Genomic DNA, 22694 nt, shown 5'->3' on the forward strand with positions numbered 1-22694 from the left:
ACTTCTTGCTTCCTGCTGCTTCTGCTGCTGCCCAGGGTCCTGTTCTTGTCTCCCATGCTATGAGCCCACTGTCAGCTTAAAAATCTCAGCTACATTTTAAGAAATTTTGGCTGACAAATTATTTTAATGCCCTATTCTCAGAGAAAAGTCATATTCTTCTGACTTGAGGGCCTTTAAAACACAAGGAAATTGATTTGCCAGAGAATGGCAAATTCTCTGGCTGATGTGTGGGAAGGAGGTAGAGTGATTTTGTCTGTACTCTTAGATTTTCTCATGTTTGTTTTAAGACTAAGTCTGACCCTTTGTTATTTAAAGCTGTATACAATTTTGTCTTCACTTTCTTGAAGGTAAATTGCTTAAGTTAGAAGTTGAAGTTCTTGACACAACTTTTAATCCATTAAAAAAGTGAAATTCATTTATGGAGGATCTGAAATCATTAATTATGTTGTAAGTCCTTATCTTTTTTATGATACACGTATTGCTGTGGGTATAGTGCTCTAAAACATCTGCTCAATAGTCTGTTATAGAGGCACAAGAATGCTTTTACATGAGTGCAATAAAGTAGCAGATGCTTCTTAATGACAACTTCCCAATTCATTTAGGAAACAAGTCAGTTCTGGATTTGTTTTTTTCTCTCCAAGTGTGGCAACTATGCAGGCAAATGATTCCAAAGAGGTTAGAACTGACAAATCAAGTCACTCGTATAATTTTTTAGGGTGCTGGAAGTTAGTCTAAAAGCCTCATCTAATAGCACTTTAATAAAATTAGCATTTTTCTTACTATGCAGATAATTCTTTGCCATTATAAGTAACCAGGAAAATACATTAATTCAGTATTATCAGCTTAAACTTTTTAAATTTTCTTCTTCTGTTGAATGTTGATTTTTCATTAGCATTGCAAACAGAAAATGTGGTAGAATGCCCGGTTTGGTAACAGGGAAGGAGACATGGGGTCCAGCATTTGGAATTCAAACACAGTTCCTTCTAGGAGTGTATTCTGCCACCTCAGAGTGATCAGGAGGTACTGGTGATACTTACATTACTCTTTGCACAGTCATTGGTATGATTGATCTCTCCCCAGTACAGGAGGAAGTAACCCTCAGGGCATGTTCCAAAGGGTGTCAGGAAAATCACTGACAATACCCACCTACCCCACAAACTGCACTCACTTGTTAAAGAAACTTTGTTGGTGATTCATTAGGTTTTCTCTGTTCAAGGAACTTCTCTTAAGATGCAGGCTATTGGTAGGATCACTCTGTCCTATTTGTGACATTTAATATTGGTGAATTTATCAGGCCCCTTTCTTGTGAAGATTAGATTTGAGGACTGAAGGCTGAATTTAAGAGCTTTGTGCTATAAGAGGAGAACCAGATTTTAAAAAGCAAGATGCAGAGGAGGCAAAAGATCAATTTTGCCTTTTTCATAACTTTAACAATGGTCTGGGCCACCAGTATAGTCTTTAAGGTGAATCCACAATCCCAGAGGGTTTGCAAAATAGCATGTTCAGATGTGCAAAATAACATAAGAAACGGTATTTATTACAAAGACACTAGTATGGCAGTATGTAAAAAAGTGGATGTGTAACCGATGTGAATCTGCAATATGTATACGGGGTAAAAATGGGAGTTCATAATCTGCTTGAATCAAATGTATGAAATATGATATGTCAAGAGCTTTGTAATGTTTTGAACAACTAATAATAAAAAAAAATTAACAAAAAAGAAATGGTATTTATATTTACTTTGATTTTTTTAAAAAAATTAAGCTTTACTAATATTTAAATATGGATTTATGTTTGATATCTGCACTCTATTTATTTGTCAGAAGATCAAGTGTCATATATGTTACTCAAGGCATCTAAAAAGAAACCAGGATCCAGAAGTTAGGAAAAAGCTAACAAGGATGCCCTCAATCCATTCAGTATTTGCTGTTCATTGCAGTTTATCTATGCCCTGGATTTACTCTGATGGTCTCATCCAGTTTCAGTTCATGCAACTCCAACTTGTTAGACTGGGGGTTTTATTTTATTATTTTTTTCCATATTTTTATTGGTACATTATAATTATACATTGGGATAATGTAGGGATTCATAGTTACATATTCATACGTGAACATCATATAACAATGTAATTTGGCCAATATCATTCCTCAGTGTTTCCCCTTTTCTATCACTCTTTTTCCTCCCTGGTTATTTTCCTCTGCCCTACTGATCTCCCTGTAATTTTCATGAGATCCCCTGTATGGTTTAGATATAAGATGTCCCACAAAAGCTCATGTATGATAAAATGCAAGAAGGTTCAGAGGTAAATGGTTAGATTATGAGAAATATAATCTTATCAATGTATTAATCCACTGATCAGGTAATCCATAGCAGTGGATTAATTTACTGATTACTGGGTGGTAACCATAGACAGGTAGGGTGTAGCTAGAGGAAGTTAGTCACTGAACACATGTGTTTGGGATTTATATTTTGTCCCTGATGAGCAGAGTGCTCTCTCTCCTTCCCTTGTTGCCATGTCCTGAACTACTTTCCTGGGCCACATCCTTTCATCATGATGTTCTGTCTCACCTTGGGACCAGAGCTATGGAGTCCATTGACCATAGACTGAAGCTCTGAAACGGTGAGCCAAAATAAAATTTTTCTCCTCTAAGTTGTTCTTGTTGAGTGTTTAGGTCACAGCAATGCAAAGCTGACTCAAACATACCCATTCTTTTTCCTCTATAGCCTCCACTTGTGAGAGAAAACATATGATCCTTGACTTTCTGCGTTTGGCTTATTTCACTTATTTCCATCCATTTTCCTGCAAATGACATAGTTTCATTTTTCTTTATGGCTGAATAAAACTCCATTCTATAAATATACCACATTTTCTTTATCCATTTATCCATTGACAGATACCTAAGCTGGTTCCATAGTTTGGCTATTGTGAATTGTGCTGCTATAAACATGAGTATGCATGAATCGCTATCTTTAATTATTTAGAATAAACACCAAGAAGCTTTTTGATTTGATGCCATCCCATTTATTTGTTTTTGGCATTATTTCCTGAGTTTTAGGAATCTGATTGAGGAAGTTCTTGCCTGTGCCTATATATGTTGTCGTATTCACCTTACATTTTCTTCCAGGAGTTGCATAGTTTCTGATCTAATTTCTAGGTCATACATTTTGAGTTGCTTTTTGTGCAGAATGAGAGATAAGGATCTAGTCTCATTCTTCTACATATGGATAGCCAGTTTCCCCAAAACCATTTGTTTAAAAGGCTGACTTTTCTCCAGTGTATGTTTTTGGCACTTCTGTCAAGGATAACATGAATGTGTTTGTCTTGGTTTGTTTCTATGTCTTCTATCCCATTGCCTTGATCCATGTGCTTGTTTTTGTGCCAGTACCACAGTTTTTGTTACCATAAATGTCATATAATTTGAAGTCAAGTATTGAAATGCCTCCAGCATTAGTTTTTTGACTTCGAATTGCTTTGACTATTCTGGGTCTTCTTTCTTTCTCATGAGTTTTAGGACTGTTTTTTTCTAATTGTATGAATATCATTGGTATTTTGATGGGGATTGCATTGAATCTGTTGCTTTTGGTAATATGGTCATTTTAATGATATTCAGCTTATCCATGGACATGGGGGGTCTTTTCATCTGTTGTGTATTCTTTGGTTTTTTTCTTCAGTGTTCTGTAGTTTTAATTGTATAGGTCTTTCTCCTCCTCAATTATATTTTTTTTCCTAGATATTTTATTTTTTTAGGTCATTGTGAGTGGGATACTTTCCCTGATTTCTTTCTCAGCAGATTTATTATTGGCATATGGGAAAGCTATTGATTTTGTATGTTGATTGTGTAATCTGCTACTTGGCTGAATTTGTTTACTGGCTCTAGAAGTTTTCTGGTGGAGTTTTGTGGATCTTCTAATATAGGATCATATCAACTGCAAACAGTAATCATTTGACTTCTTCCTTTTGTATTTTTTATCTCTTTTATTTTCTTCTCTTGCCAAATTTTCCTGCCTTGAATTTCTACTACTGTATTGAATAGGAATAGTGGATGGTTTTGTGTTGTTCCATATTTTAAAGGAAATGCTTTCAGTTTTCCCCCATTCACTGTGCTATTGACTTTGGGTTTGTTGTATATAGCCTTTATGATGTCAAGGTAGGTTCCTACTATCCCTAGTTTCCTCAGTATTTTTTATTATGAATGTGTGCTGAATTTTGTCGAATGCTTTCTCTGCATCTATTGAAATGACTATGTGATTTTTGTACTTTATTCTATTTATGTGATGAATTACATTTATTGATTTGTGTATGTTAAACCATCCTTGCAACTCTGGAATAAAACCAATTTTATGTGCAATCTTCTTAATATACTGTGGAATATGATTAGTTACTATTTTATTAAGAATTTTTGCATTTAAGTCCATTAGGGATGTTGATCTGTAGCTTTCTTTTCTGGTTGTGTCCTTATTTGGTTTTGATATGAGTATAATACTAACTTCATAGAATGAATTTAAAAGTGTCCCATACCTTCATGTTTCATGGATTAATCAAACTATAGGTTTTTAAAGATTTCTACAAAATATCCCAATGAGCAAAAACATGATGGAATATAAAAACAGTATAATCAAATCTTTCAAAATTTGGCTTTCCAAATTTGAAATTAAGGACATCATTTTAAATGTGGAACTATGTTAGCTATTATTAATGATGACTGTCAATGTCTGTGTATGTTGTGTCTAATGATAGTATGAAGTGATTGTTGACTAGTAGCACCCTTTGAAAAGCAGCCAGAACATGAAGACCAAGCTTTTCCAAATGGAGAAGGGGATTGAAATATAAATTATGATTTGCTAAATACAACCAGTGATATATTTCTTCCATGTGAGTTATTGGATTTTTTTATTCATTGTAATCATTAAAATCACTTATCAAAAAATGGGAAAAGAACTGAATTCAGACCTAAGAAATGCCATATCATAATCAGGATTTCGAACAAAACGAAACAAAAAATTGTATATTTGATCAAGTTGTTCTCATTTAAATATTATTGGCAAAATATTACCTGAACCTTAAGAACTAAAATAACTTTCTGTCTCTATAACCTTTTATTTGTTGTTGGATTTACACATTTGGAACCCAGACATCTTTGTCTATGTACAATTTAGACTGGGGATTTTATTCAGGAAAAAAAAAATCACCTCTGACTCTTCAGACTCAGAGTTAAAGCTGCTGCTCCCAGTGCTGGAGCAAGAGGCAGAACTATTGGGCACATCAGATCCAGCCATTTGGTTTCCAAGTCTCTGACCATTTAGGATCATGATCAGGTCTGGCATGCTGCTCAGCAGTCCTTGTTCTGGAGCCAGGTACCTGAGGAAAACCAAGTATCTATGTGCTCAATTATAGGTTACATATATGTGTGACTATTTTGAGGTGCTAACTTTTCAATGGCCACCTTCAAATCACCATTTCTGCAACTTTCTTCCACCACAACTACTGGCCCAGAAATCTGAGAGCAAAATGGGCAAGGTCAGTGGGGGGATGAGGATGAGGAGCTAAACAAGGTTGTTTGTTACTGAGAACAAAGAGTTGGGTGGGAGTACTACTTCTATCAATACCTACAGCATCACCTAATTAATTATTTTGAAAATATTTTTTCATGATCTTTTGTATTATATTTAAAAATTTTCCCTGTTAATAAATTTTATAATATTCACAGTATATGACATAAATATGAGTTCATAATTATTCAAGAGGTATATATACATGTTAGGGATGAGTAATTAATATTTGGAATCCTAGAATCACAATCAAAACCATTTAGAGACCTATGTAGAATCAAAATGACCACTGTTTATATTAATTCCATTTATTTATGTCATTCAACAAATATTGAGAATGCCTACTGTTTGCCAGGACCTGCTCAAGATGCTTGGGATTTATGAGTGAATAAGACAGACAGAAGCTCACTCACATTCCAAACGATATATGTGTGCTGTGTAAGAAAAGCTTTTCCATGGCTCCAACCAGATAAGGCCCCCCAGATGCATCTTACATTCTTTTAGCACTTGCAACACTCCAATTAAATAATTGGTCATACAGTGATTTGCTCTAGCTGTAAGCTCTTTGAGAGCAAAAACCATAACTGTTTTGTTTGCCAACAATATCTAGAGCCAGCACCATGCCTTTCACATGGTAGATGTTCAGTATTACATTAGTTGGATAAATGTGTACATGTGAAGACTGCACACATGCAAGCAAATGCACATATGTACACATATGTATATGTGTATGTGTAAAACTTAGAAAAAAGCTTGCTGGTGGCAAAAAGAAATGCAATGAGCAGAAGAAAGTACAGGCAGAGACTTTTAGTGGGCTGCTGCAGTAAGTTTGTTAGGTAGAAGCTTAAGTGACTGCAGGTGACAGGTGGGAAAAAGTCTATGTGATCAGAATTGGGCAACCTAATGAACTTGGACAAAAACAGTTCCTAAAAATCTGAGTAGGTGGTATGATCATTGAACTAAAAATAATCCTTGGGGCAGGGTGATTAAGATATTCTACTGGTCAGTTGTCCATAAAACTAGTATACTTGAAAGAACTGGAAGAAAAAAAAGATTAAAATCTCACAAATAAAATTTATAGGTGAGGTAAAATTATATACACACACACACACACATATTTCTCAAATAGAATTTGTTATAACTGTGATTTTTTTTTCTTTTTCGTGATATTGGGGATTGAGCTCAGGGCCTCGCACACGCCAGGCAAGCACTTTACCACTGAGCCCCAGCCCCAGCTCATAATTATAATTTTATGTTTTATATTTATCTGTATGATTATTTGTTTAATGTGTTTCCTCAGATTTGGGTATGATATTGCTATTGTTCTCCCTCTTTTCCCAGATCCTAGGACAGTCTCTAGAACAGGGATTGGCCAATGATGATGGCCTGCTGCCTATTTTTATACTACCTACAAGCTAAGAATAGATTTCATACTTTATATGGTTAAAGAAGAATCAAAAGTAGAATATTTCATGACACATTAAAATTATATGAAACTTAAATTTTAGTGTTTATAAACAGCATTTTGTTGGAACAAAGCCACATTCACAAATTCACATATCATCTAGGTTGCTTTTATGCTATAGTGGCAAAGTTGAGTGGTTTTGACAAAGACACAGAGTATATAAAATTCAAATATTTTTTGGCCCTTTAAGAAAATATATGGGGACCCTTGATCTAGAAAACAGAAGGTACCTTATAATATTTGTCAGATGAATGAATAAACAAATCACTCTTCCTACTATGTAACAGGTATTTCTACATATCATCTTGTTTAATATACATCAAACAAGGGAAATATGAGGAGAAGGTGTAGAAACAAGTGAAGAAGCTGAGGAGCAGAGAGTTTAAACGATCCTCCCATTCCATAAGTGACAGAGTCAAGAATTCAACCCAAGTCCAACTCCAAATCCCATGCCATTTCACTTCTGTCTATGCTGTACTTCTTTAAAATCTAGATTTTTATCTGAGATTTTTAAAAAATATTTATTTTTTAGGTGTAGTTGGACACAATGCCTTTATTTTATTTACTTATTTTTATGTGGTGCTGAGGATCGAACCCAGGGCCTCGCACATGTTGCATGTGCTAGGTGAGCATTCTACCACTGAGCTACAACCCCAGCCCTTATCTGAGATTTTGAATGTCACTTTTACCCCAATAGAAAGATGGAGACTTACTCTTGCTCCCATGTCTGCTGAGATTGTATTATTTAAAAGCAAAAACCACATCTTTGTTCTAGCACAAGCACAGTGTCTGGCACTTGGTAGGTACTTGTGGAAATCTAAAGGATTCCCTAGGTAAAAAGCAAGTGAACAAATAAACCCCTCTTCACATCCACATAATTCAGAAACAGTTTTGAGGATAGGGAAGGAACAAATGCTTTTCCCCAAAGGTTCTTTAGAAGAGTTCTTTGGAGAGTCCTACCTATGATGTATATTTGTTTGTTTCTTCTTGGCAGGAGCTGGGGTCGGGGTGGGCGGTTGGTTAATGGGGATGGAACCCAGATACTCTACCACTGAGCTATATCCATGCCCTTTCTATTTTATTTTTATTTTTAATTTTGAGGCAGGGTCTTGCTAAGTTTTTAGGTTAACCTTAAACTTGCTATTCTCTCAAGTCACTGCGGTTATAGGCCTGGACCACTATGCCTATTCCATGATATTTCTTATGTACCTGCTTTAGGAGTCACAGCCCTACAAAATGACTACAAACCTTGCCTGTTGATCTGTTTATCAAGACAAACATTTTTATCATTTTTACTCTTTGGCAATGAAATTTACTCATTTCTGGATTTGAATATAGAAGTTTATTCAGATAAACTTTGCAGTTTATACATCTAGACATTTAAAAATCTCACTTGTCTAATTTAGGATAGTACTATCTTCCTTTACAAAATGGCTTCAAACAAACTGCAGCCCATTTGATTTAATTATCATCATCTTTACTAGGGCTTAGAATTTCGTATCCCCTCAGGAAATTTAATGTAACATCCTGAGATGAGAAAAAATGCAAAAGTGGAAAAAGTTCACCAAGTGGAGACAGGTCCTTTAATAAGGTTCTGCTTCCAGCTTATAAAAATGCAATAAAATGAAATTAAATAGAGCTTCAGATGAAGTTACAGGGATAGGTAAACTAATATCTATGGGTTGTAGCCTATTTTTCTACGTAGAATGTCATTGGCATACAGCTGTGTCTATTGTTTACCTGTTGCCACTGGCTTCTTTCATACTGTAGTTTCAGAGACCTTATGGCCCACAGTCTAAAATATTTAATGTCTGGCCCTTTAAAAAAAGTCTGCAGATCTGTGGAACCGGGGCTATTTAAAAAAAAAAAAATTAGAAGAACTAGGATTGTTTAATATGAAAAAGAGAAATCAGAAGATAATATATTTCTTCGTATTTTTGAGAGGATATTATGTAAAATAATGATGACTCTTGGTTCTTAATTTTCTGCAAGGATAAATCTGGTGGAAACTGATTTACCCTGTAGCAAGGTAACCAAGAAGAATTTTTTAGCTCTGGAGTTAAAACATAGAATACCTTATAAGTCAAGTCTCACATATTGGTGGTTACATGCATTGTACAAAATTTATTCCACTTTGGCACCCTAAATTTCACTATTAATGATTTCTGTTGATTAGGGTTATTAGTCAAATATCTGCTGTTGAATATAGTAATTGATAAGGGAATAACCTACTAAGCCATTAATGGCCATTAATACTTCAGCAAGAATAAATTAATCAATTAGAAGGAAAAGGACAAAATGAGGGAGTGTTTTTGGAGAGGAGCAAATAAAGGAAAGGAGCAGTGAACTGTGAGGTAGGTGATGGTGGAAGACCTAAGTTGGTGGTATGCATTGTGTTCCCTCTAAGAGGGGAGCAAATCAGATAACAATGCTCCTGAATGGCTAGTGAAGGAAAACTGGCTTGTGGCATAATTTGGCTTCTTGGTGACAGGGCTTCCCTGACTTTAGAATTTCATAGCTGCAGAATCCCTCTGTACTCCTATAGAGTGCAAGGGCAAAGAGACAGAGTAGACACCTCCATATGTAAGTGAGACAAGGCTACTTGGAATGGTCCATTGGCCATTCACTTTAGCATCATCAGAACATTGTTAGTAGGTGGGTTCTAATGTTCCACTCCACAACTACTGAAACAGAATTTTAGGGGTGGAGCCCAGGAACACATCACTTTAAAATCTGATGGTTTGGGCAGAGTGAAAGATCCCTAAACTTTGAAACTGAGAGTTAGATTTGTGTTTTGGCCAAGTTTCTTAGTTGCTGGGTGACCTTGGTTTTTTTCCTAGAGCAAGGAACAAAGGACATAACACAATCCATAGCTTTAGAAAAACTAAAAGCTCTTATAACTTTTGTTTTCTCTTCAGGGTAATTATGAAGAGAAAACATTTATTGGATTTGTGAAGCTCAGAGTACCTAAAAATCTTTTCCTCTTCCTTTAGTCATTCATGATTGACATGAGGAATTTCTGATTTTCAAATCCCTCATCTTGCTAATTCTTTCACGTTGAAAGGTAGGGTCTCCTCATCTAAAAGTAGATGAGGAGACCCTACCTTTTAAAAAGTACTTCTCAGTCATTCTGCTATTTTCTAGGAAAACAATGATATATATCCTTAACATACACTAGGTGCTGTTAAGCATTATTACTATTTTCACATGCCAGACAATCTGTGTTCTCCTGCACTGAATCTGACAGCCTTCTCCATGGAAGCACCCTCCACTCAGCCTGTTTGCTAGCTGCCCAGCTCCAGGCATTAGCTGCCTTGCTGACTCCTGTGTGGTCTTAAAGGAAACAGGGCCTAAGAAGCACAATGGAGCCAGCTGCAAACATCCAGAGAACTGACAGATGTGCTCTGGTAGGTTTCTGTGTCCCCTCCCTCCTGCCTTGCCCTTGAGCATGCCAGTCTGCAGAGGAGGATTTAATCCTGCACAGGAGACAGATTCTTCCTCTCAGTGGGAATCTACATAGGCCATGCTGATGCTAATTCACTCCCTTCTGATGTAGCAGACAGAGCAAAGCAAAGAATGGCACTTCACTTTTTCCTTTTTTAAAAATCAGCAGCAATGGTGATGATATTACTGGTAAAGGGGGGAGCCTCACTAAAATGCTATTGTGGGGGTCATCTTGTGACCACTGTCTTTCAGTGTTGCCCTATATGCTGTCAGACCTATGCCTGCCTTGTGTGGAGCTCTTTCTTTATGTATTAGGTAGAACATACAGTTGCTAAGAGAATAGCATGGCTTGCAAAAGTTCTTGTGACCGTCACTTACTCAAAAGCCACAGAAAAAAGTCACTCTAGGAGTTAAGAAGGAAAAAAAGACCACCCTATGGAAAAATAATGAGCCATAGAATATAAAGCTGCTAGTTACTTAAGTCCCACAAATTATTTTTATAATTCACTTAATATTATAACAAAATTCTTTTGTTTTCTTAAAAATTGATTTTTTAGTGGGTTTTTCAAAAGACTTCATCAATCTTTATCACTTTTGAAAATATTAAATGGATGTTGGCATAGGAAATCAGCAAGTGAAGCATTTATTATACAGTACCAATTCCACTGTGGTTAGGAGGTTTGTATGTCCACTCAGATATAGCTAAACACTGGCCCAGAACAAGTGCTGCCCCAAGAAATCTCATTGTCATCTTGACTGTGATTCTACCCGACTAATAGTAGGTTTGAACTAAAGACCTGGCTGGTGAAAAATAAACAAATTGACTCTCTTTTCCTCAAGGGATATTATGAATAAAGCTCGTTACTTATGTTTGCTCAGTAATAGTAATAGAGATTATTAGTGGAAAAAAAAAAGATTTTCTTCTTTCAATTATTTTTCCCTGTAGGATAAATATAGATACGGATCTCTTTTCCAAAACCCAATACACACTATTTGGGTTTGCTTTTAATAAAATATCTATGAAGTGTCTTCAGCATGATCCCTATTTAATGGGATTTACTTGTAAAGCTTAATTCATATCAGATTTTCTAAATGAGAGATCACTGTCAACTTATTGTTAATTGAATTCAATAAAATCAAGGTTTCTATAATTAATGTGAACCACTTAATCTTTTAGCTCCTGAATGAATGTAATTTTCTAAACACAGGTATCCTCTCATTTAATTAAACAGCAACATTTTGAAGAAATTGAACATATTGTGACATCTTTTTCAATAATTCTTAATATTAAATATACTTTACTTTTAAAAATCACATAATAAAAGAAAAATAATAAAATATTAGCAAACTAAAATTAATATTAATATTGATATTATGGTTTGAAATATCAGTACAAATTAAGATAGCTATAGTTAAGAAGTGGCATAGTACAGTACAAACAGCAATTGTTTTGGTGTTAGTAGACTTGAGTTTTAGGCCTTCTGGTGTTTATGACCACCTAGGTGGCACTGGTTAAACCAGCAACTTTTCTGGGACTTCTTTGTATCTCCAAGATAAGAGTGTTGGGCTTGCCAATTGTGGTGTAATCCTAGCAGGCCCATAATCCTAGAGACTCTGGAGGCTGAGGCAGGAGGATCACAAGTTCAAGGCCGGCCTAAGCAGCTAGTGAAGCCCTAAGCAACTTAGAACCTGTCTCAAAATAAAAAGTAAAAAGGACTGGAGGTCTAACTCAGTGGTAAACTGTCCCTTTCCAGCATCCTCACCCCCCAAAAAGAGTGTTGGGCTAGATGGAAAGATTCAGGTTCAAATTCCTTTTATTATTAAATTTATCTGATTCTATACACTGTAACATGATGTCAGAATATTTTTACCTTTTTTTTTAATTTTAGAGAATTTAAGTATTTATAAAAATTGATAGAATACTACAAGGACCCAAGGACCCATGGAGCAACCTCAACAATCATTCCTCTTTAACCACTTCCATCTACTTAATACTCTCCAGTATTTTTTTTATTTGTTCTACTTAGTTATATGTGACAGTAGAATGCATTTTGATATGTCATACATAAATGAAGTGTAACTTCTCATTCTTCTGGTTGTACATGATGTAGAATCTCACCGGTCATGTAAACATATATGTAAACAGGGTAATAATATCTGATTCACTCTACTATCCTCCCTACTCCCAATCCCCCCTCCCCTCCCTTCACACTCTTCTTTTTTTTTTTTTTAATATTTTAAGAAGTGTTTGTCATTTTATTTATTTTTTTTTAATTTTTTATTGTTGGCTGTTCAAAACATTACATAGTTCTTGATATATCATATTTCACACTTTGATTCAAGTGGGTTATGAGCTCCCATTTTTACCCCATATACAGATTGCAGAATCACATCAGTTACACATCCATTGATTTACATATTGCCATACTAGTGTCTGTTGTGTTCTGCTGCCTTTCCTATCCTCTACTATCCCCCCTCCCCTCCCCTCCCCTCCCCTCTTCTCTCTCTGCTCCCTCTACTGACATTCGTTTGTCCTCCTTATATTATTTTTCCCCTTCCCCTCACTTCCTTTTGTATGTACTTTTGTATAACTCTGAGGGTCTCCTTCCATTTCCATGCATTTTCCCTTCTCTCTCCCTTTCCCTCCCACCTCTCATCCCTGTTTAATGTTAATCTTCTTCTCATGCTCTTCGACCCTACTCTGTTCTTAGTTACTCTCCTTATATCAAAGAAGACATTTGGCATTTGTTTTTTAGGGATTGGCTAGCTTCACTTAGCATAATCTGCTCTAATGCCGTCCATTTCCCTGTAAATTCTATGATTTTGTCATTTTTTAATGCAGAGTAATACTCCATTGCCTTCACACTCTTCTGCCTAATGCAAATTACCTGTATTTTTCCCTAGCCACCACCTATCCTAATTGTGAATTAGCATCTGCATATCAGAGAAAATATTCGGCCTTTGTTTTTTGGTGATTGGCTTATTTCTCTTAGCATGATATTTTCCAGTTCCATCCATTTATAAGCAAATGCCATAATTTCATTCTTATTTAAGGCTGAGTAATATTCCCATGTGTATATATATATACCACATTTTCTTTATCCATTGAAGGGCATCTAGGTTGGTTCCATAGTTTGGCTATTGTGAATTGAGCTGCTATAAATATTGAGGTGACTGAGTCACTGTAGAATGCTGATTTTAAGTCCTTTGGGTATAAACCAAGGAGTGGGATATCTGGGTCAAATGGTGGTTCCATTCCAAGTTTTCTGAAGAATCACCATACTGCTTTTCTAATTACTTGCACCAGTTTGCAGTCCCACCAACAGTGTATGAGTGTACCTTTCCCCTGACATCCTTGCCAACATTTATTGTTCCTTATATTCTCTCAGACATTGGAGTTCCTTTATTAACATGATCCTTATACTGTCCATATTCTTAGCACATTGAGGTCTTAGAAATTTATTAAGTTTTTAACAAGCCTCAAATTGCATATTTCTTTGCATTTGATTTTATAAATCAATTCTTGTAAAAGTGCTATGGATTTGCATGTAGTAATAAGAAGTAATCAAAAAGATCCCATGTACCTTTTGCCCAGTTTTCCCCAGTGATAACTTCTTATAAGACTGTGGTGTAATAACACGTCCATTTATATGGTAGACATGCTCTTACTTGGGTCTCCACAGTTTTCCTTGTACTTGTGTATGTACTTCTATCTATATAATTTTACCACAAGTGTATTCAGTTCCATCACAAGTATTTCTCATTTTGCCCTTTGTAACCAGACACACCTTACTCTACCCCCTCAACACCAATCTACTCTCTGTTCTTTGTTTAGAATAAATTTCTCAGTTCAAAAATGTTTTATAAGTGGATCCAAATTATATTTAACCTTTTGGGATTGATTTTTATTGCTTATCATAATTCCCTGGAGATTTATGCAGGTTTGTGTGTATGTGTGTGTGTGTGTGTGTGTCAATGGTTTGCTCCTTTTTATTGCTAAATAGTATGATATGGATGTTCCATAGTTTGTTTAACCATTGACCTGTTGATGGATATCTGAACTGTTTCAAGTTTTTGGCTCTTCTGAAAAAAAAAATACGAACAGTTAAGTACAGGTTTTTCAGTTTTCTGGGAAAAATGCCCAAGAGTGCAAGTAGTGGGTTGTCATGGTAATTATGTTTAGAGTTTCAAAAAACTAACTATGATTTTCCAGAGAGGTTATGCTGTATTATGTTCCATGCAACAGTATATGTATGATATAGCATCTTCATAAATATTTGATGGTAACATTTTTTAAAAAAATTAAGCCATTCTGATTGAAAAGAGAATAAACCATAGATACACCCCTAAACTATGATAATGGTAACATTTAAAATCGTGGGGAGAAGATAGACTATGGGAAAGCATCTGGGAAAAATCTACTTTGTACTATATACAAAGAACAAAATTCAGATGGATTAATAATGTCAATGTTAATTTAACTTGTATATAATAAAGGAATTTAACATTTTTATAATTATTAAGAGTAAGATGGGACATAGCAGCCTGCTTTCTATTGAAGGCATGTAACTCAGAAGGTGTAAATAGAAAATACATAGATTTGACTACATAAACATTTTAAAAACTTTATGATAAAATTATAATAAACTAAGTTGGAAGAAAACTGGTGCAGTCATATGTACTTATGTTCAATAATAACTTATTTTTGATAATGAAGTGATTATATAATTAAACAAGAAAAACGTAAGCAAACTAACTATAAAAAAAAGTAGGCAGTGGATAAGAATAAGCAAATCATGGAAGATACAAATAACCAATAAATGTAGAACTAGATGTTCACCTTCACTGATAATCAAAAATTAGAAATTAAAACAAAAGCTTGACATTTTAAAACTCATTAAGTAGACAAAAATTGAAAACATAATATTCAGTATTATTTTTTGTCTTTTTGATATTTAAAAATTTTTATTAGTGCATTATAATGATACATAATAGTGGAATTCATTGTGCTATATTACTATTCAGTATTAATTGCATAGGGAAAAAGGACATTCTCAGACATATTTTTTAATAGTATAAATTAACACAGTCATTTTCTAAGGGCAGATTGGCAGTATGTCTTGAAATTTAAAATGCACATACTCTGATACAATGATCTTGCCTGTAGGAGCGCGTGCCATAGAAAAATAGAGGTATATAAGGGTGTATGATCTAGGATATTCATTGCAGCCTTATTTGTAATAGGAGAAAATTGTATAGTCAACATAAAATATCTAACAATATGGAAATGTGAAATAAACAAGAATAATCATGACACAGTCATACAATGGAATATAGTAAAGGAATCAGTCTACAGCACTGACATGACAGCAGGTAGCAGAATGTCCATATAGTATGGTTTGACTGGAGAGTGCAGGGTGGAGGAGGTGTGTATGTGTGCATATATGTTTGTGTGCCCCAAACTAAAAATGTCTAAAAAAATGTACACTAGATTATTAGAAATGGTTACAAATTTGAGGTAGAGAAGTGCTAGGATGAAGAGAATTTCACTTTTTATTTTTTATATTTGTGCAGTGCAGTGTTTGAAATTATTATTATTATTATTATTACTATGTGTATTAGTGAGCTTTCCATTGCTGTGACAAAATGTCTGAGAAAATCAACTTATAAGAAGGAAAGATTTATTCTGGCTTATAGTTTCAGACCACGTTTCCTTGACTTTGGGCTTGTGGCAAGGCAGAATATCATGTCAAGGAGTATGTGGCAGAGGAAAATGCTCAAGACATAGTGATTGGGGAATGGGGTGGTGGTTGTGGGAAGGGACAGGCTGGGGTCCTAATATCCCATTAAGAGGCATTTCTACATTGACATAACTTTCTTCCACTAGATCCCATCACCTAAGGTTTCTGCCATCTCACAACAGAGCTACATATAGGCTCGTAATCAAGCCTTCCATACACAGCTTTTAGGGGACATTCAAGATGCAAAACAAAACACCAAGATATAATTTTATATGAAAAATTGTGCTGTATATGTGTAATAAGAATTGTAATGCATTCCAATGTCATTTTTTTTAAAAAATCAATAAAAAAAGAAAAAGAAAAGAAGTTATAAGTGCTAAATAACCCAGTTATTGAACAAAAAGAATCTGGATTAAAAGAATTGTTGTAAAGATCTAGATACTCATGCCTAATGAAAATTAAAAACAAACAACAAACAAAAGCTTCTTTCTTGACACTATTAATTTTCTGTGTCTGGAATGTTTATTTTAGTGATATAGCTCTGGTTATTTAAATTATTGTATTTAATTGATAGTGTTTACTGGGATTTAGTGAAAAATATTTTGTAAATATCTCCTGTTGTGATTTATCCATAGTAATATCTCCTCAATGAACTGACTCTGAGCAGGGAATTAGTAAAGGAGACACAGATCTGGAAAGCAGTCCTGGTTCTACTTATCTCTACAGGCAGCCTTATTTTATATTGATAATGTTTGAAATCTTTCCTATTGTTCATTGTTGCTGTTATTGCTTTAATGAGAAGCAGAAACAAGCCAAACTCACCTGTTTCATTCTTTCAACTAAAGTAATTTCAAAGGAAATTCTTTAGCCCATATAAATAAGTGTCTGTGCATGGAATCAGACTCTAATTCAAAGAGTCCAATTAATTTCTTCTAAACCTTAAGATCCTTTTGTTGTTGTTGTTGTTGTTGTTTTGAGATGGAGTCTGGTTATGTTGCCCAGGCTGGTCTAAAACTCCTGGGCTCAATTGATCCCTCTGCCTCAGGCTTCAGAGAACCTGGAACTATTGGCACCAGCTGGCCTGGCTCAAGATACATTCACAAGAAACCAGCATGCATTAAAAAAAAAAAAAAAAGCAACCAATAAGAATAATTAGGTGAGAAGTGAAATGACTATCCCACTTATAAAACCCTGCTTAACTTGACATTAATGTTTGCCATCTACTCTATTATAAATCAAGATTTGTTGTGGAACTATACCAAAGATAGCACAATAATGAAGAAAACAGAATCATATCAGGATTTCAAACTCAACCTCTTGCAAAATAACTTATTCAAAATGGAACTGGGAATTGTTCAGCACACAATGAATCATCTTTTGGCAAGTACAATAGAATCTTTAGGGACATTTCACAGCCTCTCATTCAATTGTTAGGATGTTTTTAACTTTCACAGGTAGGGAAGAAGGTAGCTTGTATAGCCCTCATCTTGTTGCTAAAATTGTACAGTAAAGATTTTTAGAGTTGCTGTTGCAAAAGATCTTTTTTCCCCTTCCTGTTTCTTTACCCAGAGCTGCTGTGTCTACCCAAAACAATCTGGAATTACTTACTGCTAATGTTTTCTGGTTTTACTATTTATCCAGGACTCAAATGTTAAACATTAATATGGGTAACTCCCTTTTCCTTACCTCATAGTCCTATATTTATTTAACTGTTATTTTGCAAGAAGGAGATTTCATCTTACCCTTTCCATGTAAGTACTGTTTTTTTATTTTTCCTGACCAACACGTTTTGTTTTCTTTTTGCTTTTTTTCAGGAGGTTTTAGAGGTACCCTTGGATGATTCTGAAGTGACGGAGACTGCAGCAGCATCTGAAGTGATTAAATATGAATATCATGTCTTATATTCTAGTAGCTACCAAGTGCCTGTACTTTACTTTAGGGCAAGCTTCTTAGGTAAGACCATTTCTGAAGCTAAAAGTAAATTCATAACATTTACATATAAGGCAGAATGCATATTTGGAAAATCATTCTTGAGAGGGAAAAAAATAGAGTTAAAAATAAGAAAACTGTGGGTGAGGTAAGGTTTTACCAGTAAATTTTCTCATGCTTCAGAAAGAGAATCAAGACTTCAGAGTGAATGATATCATCCCAGCCTTAAGTCTGATCTTCAGAATCTTGGCCTTCTGCCTGAAGTTGACTAAGCCCCCTGGCCCTTTTTCTTTACTTTAAACAAGTAGGAACAACTTAAAGCTACAAGGTTTATTTACTTCTAACTTTACAGTAAGATTTTCTTTTAATCTCAAGTGATCCCATTAACTCAAAAGCCCCTATGCCTCCTTCCCCAAAAGCTAGTGATTATTTTGAGAAATGTTTATCAATTAGCTTAAGCTGTATTTAAAAATAGAATGAACATTTCCTTTGGCCATCTATACATCTCCAATGCCTTAGCTTCCTGTGATGCTGTTATTCAACTTGTTCCCCTGCCAAGAAGGTGGAACACCCTATCTCCTTGGGGGCCTTTGCTAATAAAGCTTACTTAATCAGCAGCCACATGGAGTCCTTACCCTGCAGTGCAGCTGAGACTCCTTCTCAATGTCCACTGCCTGAACCAGGTCAGCATTGGGACATCCTGCCATGTGGTTTAGGGACCACACAAAGCTCCCTGTCCAGCCCACCCACTACCCTATGACTCCTTTTATGTATGGACTTATCAGAAGCACTTTGCATTTTGAACAGCCTTCTAACTTTTTCTGGGTAGCTAAGACATCTGCATTTAGCCAATGATATTTTATTTTTAATTAAAAAGTAGCTTAAGCTGCTTTGAATGTGTATTTGGTAGATTTAATCACTTGCTGCCTTATATTGTTTAATGGTCTCTAATTTTGCAGTGCTGGCGGTTTAACAAGCACTTAGGATTTAAAACACAAGAACAAATTCTTATAGACTCCCTGGTGAGAAGATTTTAATCTGAGGTGCACTTCCTAAGAACTGACAATTTGGGGTAAATTTTCAACATGGGACATAGGAAATTGAGGACACTGATAGTTTACTAATTCACAAACTCTTGCTGCAAATTTATCTGTATGATTGTTACCAGCTTTTAAAACACTGACTTTATTGTCATTATATTGGGTTTGGAGCCCAGGGGTTAAATGGAGATTTCTTGTCAGTTAACTGTGCTTTACCAAAATCAGGAGTTATATTTATTACTTGGGTGGGAGTGGAGGGGAATGTCTTTCTTGGATCTGGTTTGCAGTGGCTCTGCCTTGTACCTTCTAGATTTAAAGACAAGTTGAGGCTGCAGGTAGAGGAAATAGGGCACTACTTCTTCAATACTGTACTTTCACATAATTAGTATTCACCATAAGCAGTTAATCACCAGAGAAGAGCTCCCAGAGACAAAACAAGTTGTTTAGCTTGTCAGCATTAGGGAATCGGAGGTGTTGAAACATGACTGCTTCTAGCTGGAAGTGGGTCTTGCTGAGGCTGGTGGATGAGCTCATATGTGTGCTTTGCTCTTATGTGCCAACAGCTCCCCTTACAGTACAGCACAGTAATTGTTCCTGTAAGTCCAATTATATTTTAATGACATTAGTATATTTCCTCAAATCTTTTCTTCATTATGATTTTCTGTTCCTTAAAAACATACAAGCATGCACAACTAGTAATCTTGGATTTTGTTCATATACTTTTAAGATGCCCTTCATCTATGCTTAATAAGAGAAAACCAAAACAAGCCATATATTTTGTGTGGATACATTTCTCCCACCTCTAATTCTGTGTTGAACAGAATGGGTAGTAAGAATTTTAAATTTTATTTCAGTCCAGAAGGCATTCAGTACTTACTTGCTTAGATACATTAAAATATCAAATTTAATTTTTACAAGGCGTAATGTAGACAAACATGAATACGGTTCTTTTCTTTATCAAATCCTAATAATTGCTTTTTTCTTTTCCTCCTAATTTAAACTCATGGGCATCCTAAAAAGGTATAACCCTTTGCTCTGGAGTTGTAATTTTTCATTTATTCTCCCCAGTCCATTTCCTCTTCCTTTGATATCTGATTACCCTTGCTTCTCATTTGTTTGTTAAACAAATCTCTGACAGTGTAGTGAATGGATTCCTAATATCTTCCTCTTATTCCAGGTCCAGATTTTTCTTTGTCTCATTCTAAGAGAGTTCCGACCTAGAAAAGGGATGATTGTAAAATTTCTCGCCCAGGGGTCTTTTTTGTCGTTGTTGTTGTTGCTTCAAAAATAGTTCACTTAGCCTTGTTTTTGATACTTAGAATTTTGTTTGCCTTTGATTGTTAGTAAAAATTAATTTATCTTTTCTTTTAATAGGAGAAGCAAACCAAGTAGTAAGTAGTTTCCATTTAAATTTGCATTACCCTTTCTTTTATTTTTTTATTTTTTTAATTAATTTATTTATTTAATTTTTTTTTTATGGTGCTGGGGATTGAACCCAGGGCTCTGTGCATAAAAGACAAGCACTCTACCAACTGAGCTGTATCCCCAGCCCTACCCTTTCTTTTATTAACTGGCTTAGATTTCAGAAGAAATCTTTATTCTACTTCTTGAAATGTAAATTTATTGAACTGTGAGTTCTTCTTATTCCTATATATGATCCAGTATCTACCAGGCCAGTTAGTGCCCAAGACTCAGCTAACAGGCCACCTGCTCTTGTGCCTCCCATGTCTTGGCATATCATCTCATACTGTATATTTTACCATATGGCAAGTTGCACTATAACTGAACTATTCATTTATTTATTTATTTGAACCCTATATGGTGAGCTAGAAGGTGAGATTTAAGGAAAAAGAGTAATGAAGGAAATTGATACCGGGTACCAACAAAATTAGAAGCTGTGTTTATGACTAGCTGTGTGTTAAATACTTAGATAACACTTTATAAGCACTTAACCATTTTGATACCTGCAATATCAAATATGGCATGGCATCAACAAATATTTATTGAATGAACCAATAATGAAGAATTTCTAAACATTTCTGAATATAGCCAAAAACTAAAATGTTGTGATGGTGCCTTCTTCAGCTGCTATTATGGGTTCTAAGGAGGAAGGAATGCTATTGTTCCGGGAGACCCAGGACCCAAACCTTCTATATATCTTTACTGTTTAGTTTGATACTTCTCAAATACTATACCAATAGTGGACTAAGAAAAATGGAACATCTTAAGGTCTCAAAAGTGAACATCCAAACCAGCTGAGAAGCCATTCTGCTACTTCTTTTTTTTTAATTAAATTACTTATTTATTCTAACCATTCTGCTTCTATAAACACATGTTTTCATTTGATCCTTGAAGACATACAGCCAAGTTCAAATGTCATTCTTCTACATGCCTCTCATTTCTGCTACTTGGGCCCATAGGAGCTCAGTTCCCAAGGCAATAGCATACATTTAAGGGAAGATAGAAGCCCTTACCAGTGTTGTGTTCTCTAACAATTTTTGTCATTGTAGTTTTGGAAGAAATGGTGGAACACAGTTAACTTATTTTTCCATTCAGCAATGAGTGATAAGTAAGTGCTCTTCTGTTTTTTGTTTTAGGACTGAGGATTGAACCCAGAGGTGCTCTACCACTGAGCTATATCCCCAGTCCTTTATATTTGTTATTTTGAGACAAGGTCTCACTAAGTTGCTTAGGGCTTTGTTAAGTTTCTGAGGCTGGCCTCAAAAGTGCATTCCTTCTGCCTTAGCCTCCTGAGTTGCTGGGATAACAGGTATATACGGTAGCACTCAGGTCTTTTTGAAACACAATGTATTAAGGAATTATTAGTACTATGCCAAAGCCTCCTATCCACTCCCCATCATTCTTATCATTCCTTGGCCTTTTAAATCCCATTTTGCCTTTAGGGCTTAGATTCTATCAAAAGTTTATGGCAGGAGCTAGGGCTGTAGCTCAGTGGTAGAGCACTTGCCTAGCAAGTATGAGGCACTGGGTTCAATCCTCAGCACCGCATAAAAATAAAATAAAGGTATTGTGTCCATCTACAACTTAAAAAAAAAAAAACAGTAGAAGGGTAGTAAAAAAAATCTTAGGCATATACATAATGGTTTAACAAGACTCCTGGGCTTAAATATTTTTCCTTTATATTATAATGAGAGAATTCTAAATTTATTTCCATTTCAGTTCTGTTTTATTTCTTCCCTGTCTCTTTTCCTTTGTTCTCAATCTCTATTGAGAAATGGACCAAGTAGATCTTCTCATTTTCAAAATATTTAATTCTTTGGCTGACATATGGGTTCTTCTGGGGAGCTGTTTTGACACATTCTTTAATTAGTCAGAAAGGCTGCTTGTGAATAGAGAAGGAAACACTTCTTACATTCAGCAACTGAATGTCTGTTTACTGTAGGCCCAGAAAGTCAGAGTATAGAACTAAAAAATGTTACCTGGTACTTCATGTGAAAGATCTGTTTGCTTGTTTTAGGGTGCTCACGGAGAAATAGGGTGAAAGAAATAGCCACAGAATAATTC

The 22694-nt window shown here is 35.2% G+C and overlaps 1 protein-coding gene across 11 annotated transcripts in view; it reads left to right on the forward strand.

Annotated features, from left to right (window-relative positions):
* Atg10 (autophagy related 10) overlaps positions 1–22694 on the forward strand; it is a 290932-nt gene that overhangs the window by 157000 nt on the left and 111238 nt on the right. For all 11 annotated transcript variants that reach the window (XM_058574415.1, XM_046428112.2, XM_046428063.2 and 8 more), the window contains one exon: positions 18015–18153. In XM_058574415.1, coding sequence (XP_058430398.1) covers positions 18015–18153 — 139 coding nt within the window. The remainder of the gene's footprint in view (positions 1–18014; positions 18154–22694) is intronic.

The sequence above is a fragment of the Marmota monax genome, unplaced genomic scaffold (genome assembly GCF_021218885.2).
Source record: "Marmota monax isolate L192 unplaced genomic scaffold, Marmota_monax_Labrador192_F-V1.1 WCK01_AAM20220418_F8-fsc00018, whole genome shotgun sequence".
Lineage (NCBI taxonomy): Eukaryota > Metazoa > Chordata > Mammalia > Rodentia > Sciuridae > Marmota > Marmota monax.